Genomic DNA, 2006 nt, shown 5'->3' on the forward strand with positions numbered 1-2006 from the left:
CCCGTGGCTCCGGGCGTAGCTCCCCCCGTGGCTCCGGGCGTAGCTCCCCCCGTGGCTCCGGGCGTAGCTCCCGTGGCTCGGGGCGTAGCTCCCGTGGGGAGAAAGACGAAAAATATGTTAACGATGGAAATAATGTAAAACCAACCTGAGCTGTAGAGAGTAAAGAAGCAGCAGAGAGAGGACATGTGGTCAGTTTGTCCTCAAGCAGTCTAAGTCTATATAGCAGCATAACTAAGGGACAGCTCAGGAAACCCAAGCCGACCCTAACTATAGGATTTATCAAAAAGGAGAGTCTTAAAACTGGACAATGTGTCAGCCTCACGGACAGAAACTGGAAGTTGGTTCCACAAGAGAGGAGCCTGAGAACTGAAAGATCTTCCTCCCATTCTGCTGCTGGAAACTTTAGGAACCACGAGTAAGCCTGCAGTCTGAGAGTGAAATGCTCTGTTAGGAAAATATGGAACAACAATAAGTTCTTCTTAAATAAGGTGGAGCTGGAGTTGTTCGGAGATTTGTAGGTTAGAAGGAAAATTGTGAATTCTGTTCTAAGTTTGAAGGAAGCCAATAGAAATAATTTTCTAAAGAAAACTTTTAGCCAACGTTGGAGATGAACCAGTGATTCTCTTTTTTGATAAACCTTTCAGACTTTTCTAAATAAAACTTTTCTTTTCAGAATCCTGAGCCGCTAAGATGAACCGGCGGCGTGTGGACTCTCAGGGGTCCTTGGGGCCCAACGATGAGGTCATGCCGTACAGCGACGATGAGACCGATGACGAACTGGACGAGACCTCTGAGAGTGAAGCCGAAGAGCCGCAAGAAGTCCCTCAGCCCCCGGTGGAGACACGACCCCATGGTTTGTCTGAAGGAACCTGCTCTAGAATAATTGGTTTAGACACAGACCTCTTGTTTTGCTTCATCAGTCATTTTGTAAATGATGTTTCTCAGAGGCTGGTTGGAAGGTGAAGGCGAACGACAGAGCATACCATCAACTGCCGGAGTTCCAGAAGAAGATCTTCCTGTGTATAAAGAAGAGCAGATATTCTGTAAGTCCAACCATTCAGCTTTCCATCAACCCTAACCAGTCTCTCCCTCAGTATGATGCTGCCACCACCATGCTACTCTATGTGGACAACAGTTGGTTTTCACCAGAAGCAAAATTTAGAACTGGGAACAAACCATTCAGTCTTTGGGTTCATCAGACCAGCGTCCTTCAAGCACCTTTCACGAGCTTTGCTCTGAGGAGAGGCTTCCACGTTGCTTTAAAACCCATATCGGTGGAGACCTTCAGTTCTGGGATGTGGTCTTTCTGAGTTTCAGAAATCCTGTGTGGAGACGGGGCCAACAGGTTCTTGGTCAGTTTTCTCTCGATGGCTTATTGAGGCTGGGACACCAGCTCTGAATCCTGGTTGAACCAAATCATGGAGAGCTCTTGGGTTCCTGCTGCTGAGAAACCCTTCCACATCATGATGCTGCCGTCTCTATGCTTCGCTGCTGGGATGGAGTTTTTGGGGCCTTTGACCTCATGGTTTGCCAGTTGGCAGTCCTTTTATAGGGAGGTCTGTAGCCAAAACATTTAATACACCTCAGGTGGACTCCACCGAGGTGCAGAACGTTCTCACTAGAGATGTGAACCAATAAAACGCATCTGAACTAAATTCCACAAGTTGCTGCTAAAGCTCTGAATACTGAGGAAACTTCCAGGAGAGAAACCCAGACCTCCGTCTCCCCAAAGACCCCCTCCAGCTCTTCCTGGCGAACCTTGGTCGGACTCTTTAGGTCCTGATCCAAACCTCATGACAACAGCTGAGGGTTGGAACACAGAGGGACCAGTAAATACAGAATTTTGCTTTGGACGCAACTCTTTCTTCACCACGATTGACCGCTACAACGCCCTCATTACTGAGAACTAGGCCTTTGTTGTTGCTCCATCCTACCCTCACTCAGGAACAAGACGTTCAGGTACCTGAACTCCTCCGGCTGAAGCAAAGACCCCCCCCCCCCCCCCC

General features: G+C 48.5%; 1 protein-coding gene across 1 annotated transcript in view; it reads left to right on the plus strand.

Annotated features, from left to right (window-relative positions):
• Positions 1-673: 673 nt before the first annotated feature.
• The window catches only part of atp8b1 (ATPase phospholipid transporting 8B1), a gene marked incomplete at its 5' end in the record, with an annotated part of 19490 nt that continues 18157 nt past the window's right edge, over positions 674-2006 (plus strand). The window contains 2 exon segments of the mRNA XM_037692328.1: positions 674-853; positions 946-1043. Of these exon segments, the coding sequence (XP_037548256.1) occupies positions 691-853; positions 946-1043 (261 nt within the window).

This window comes from Nematolebias whitei, chromosome 18 (assembly GCF_014905685.2).
Source record: "Nematolebias whitei isolate Nwh7 chromosome 18, NemWhi1, whole genome shotgun sequence".
Taxonomy (NCBI): Eukaryota; Metazoa; Chordata; class Actinopteri; order Cyprinodontiformes; family Rivulidae; genus Nematolebias; species Nematolebias whitei.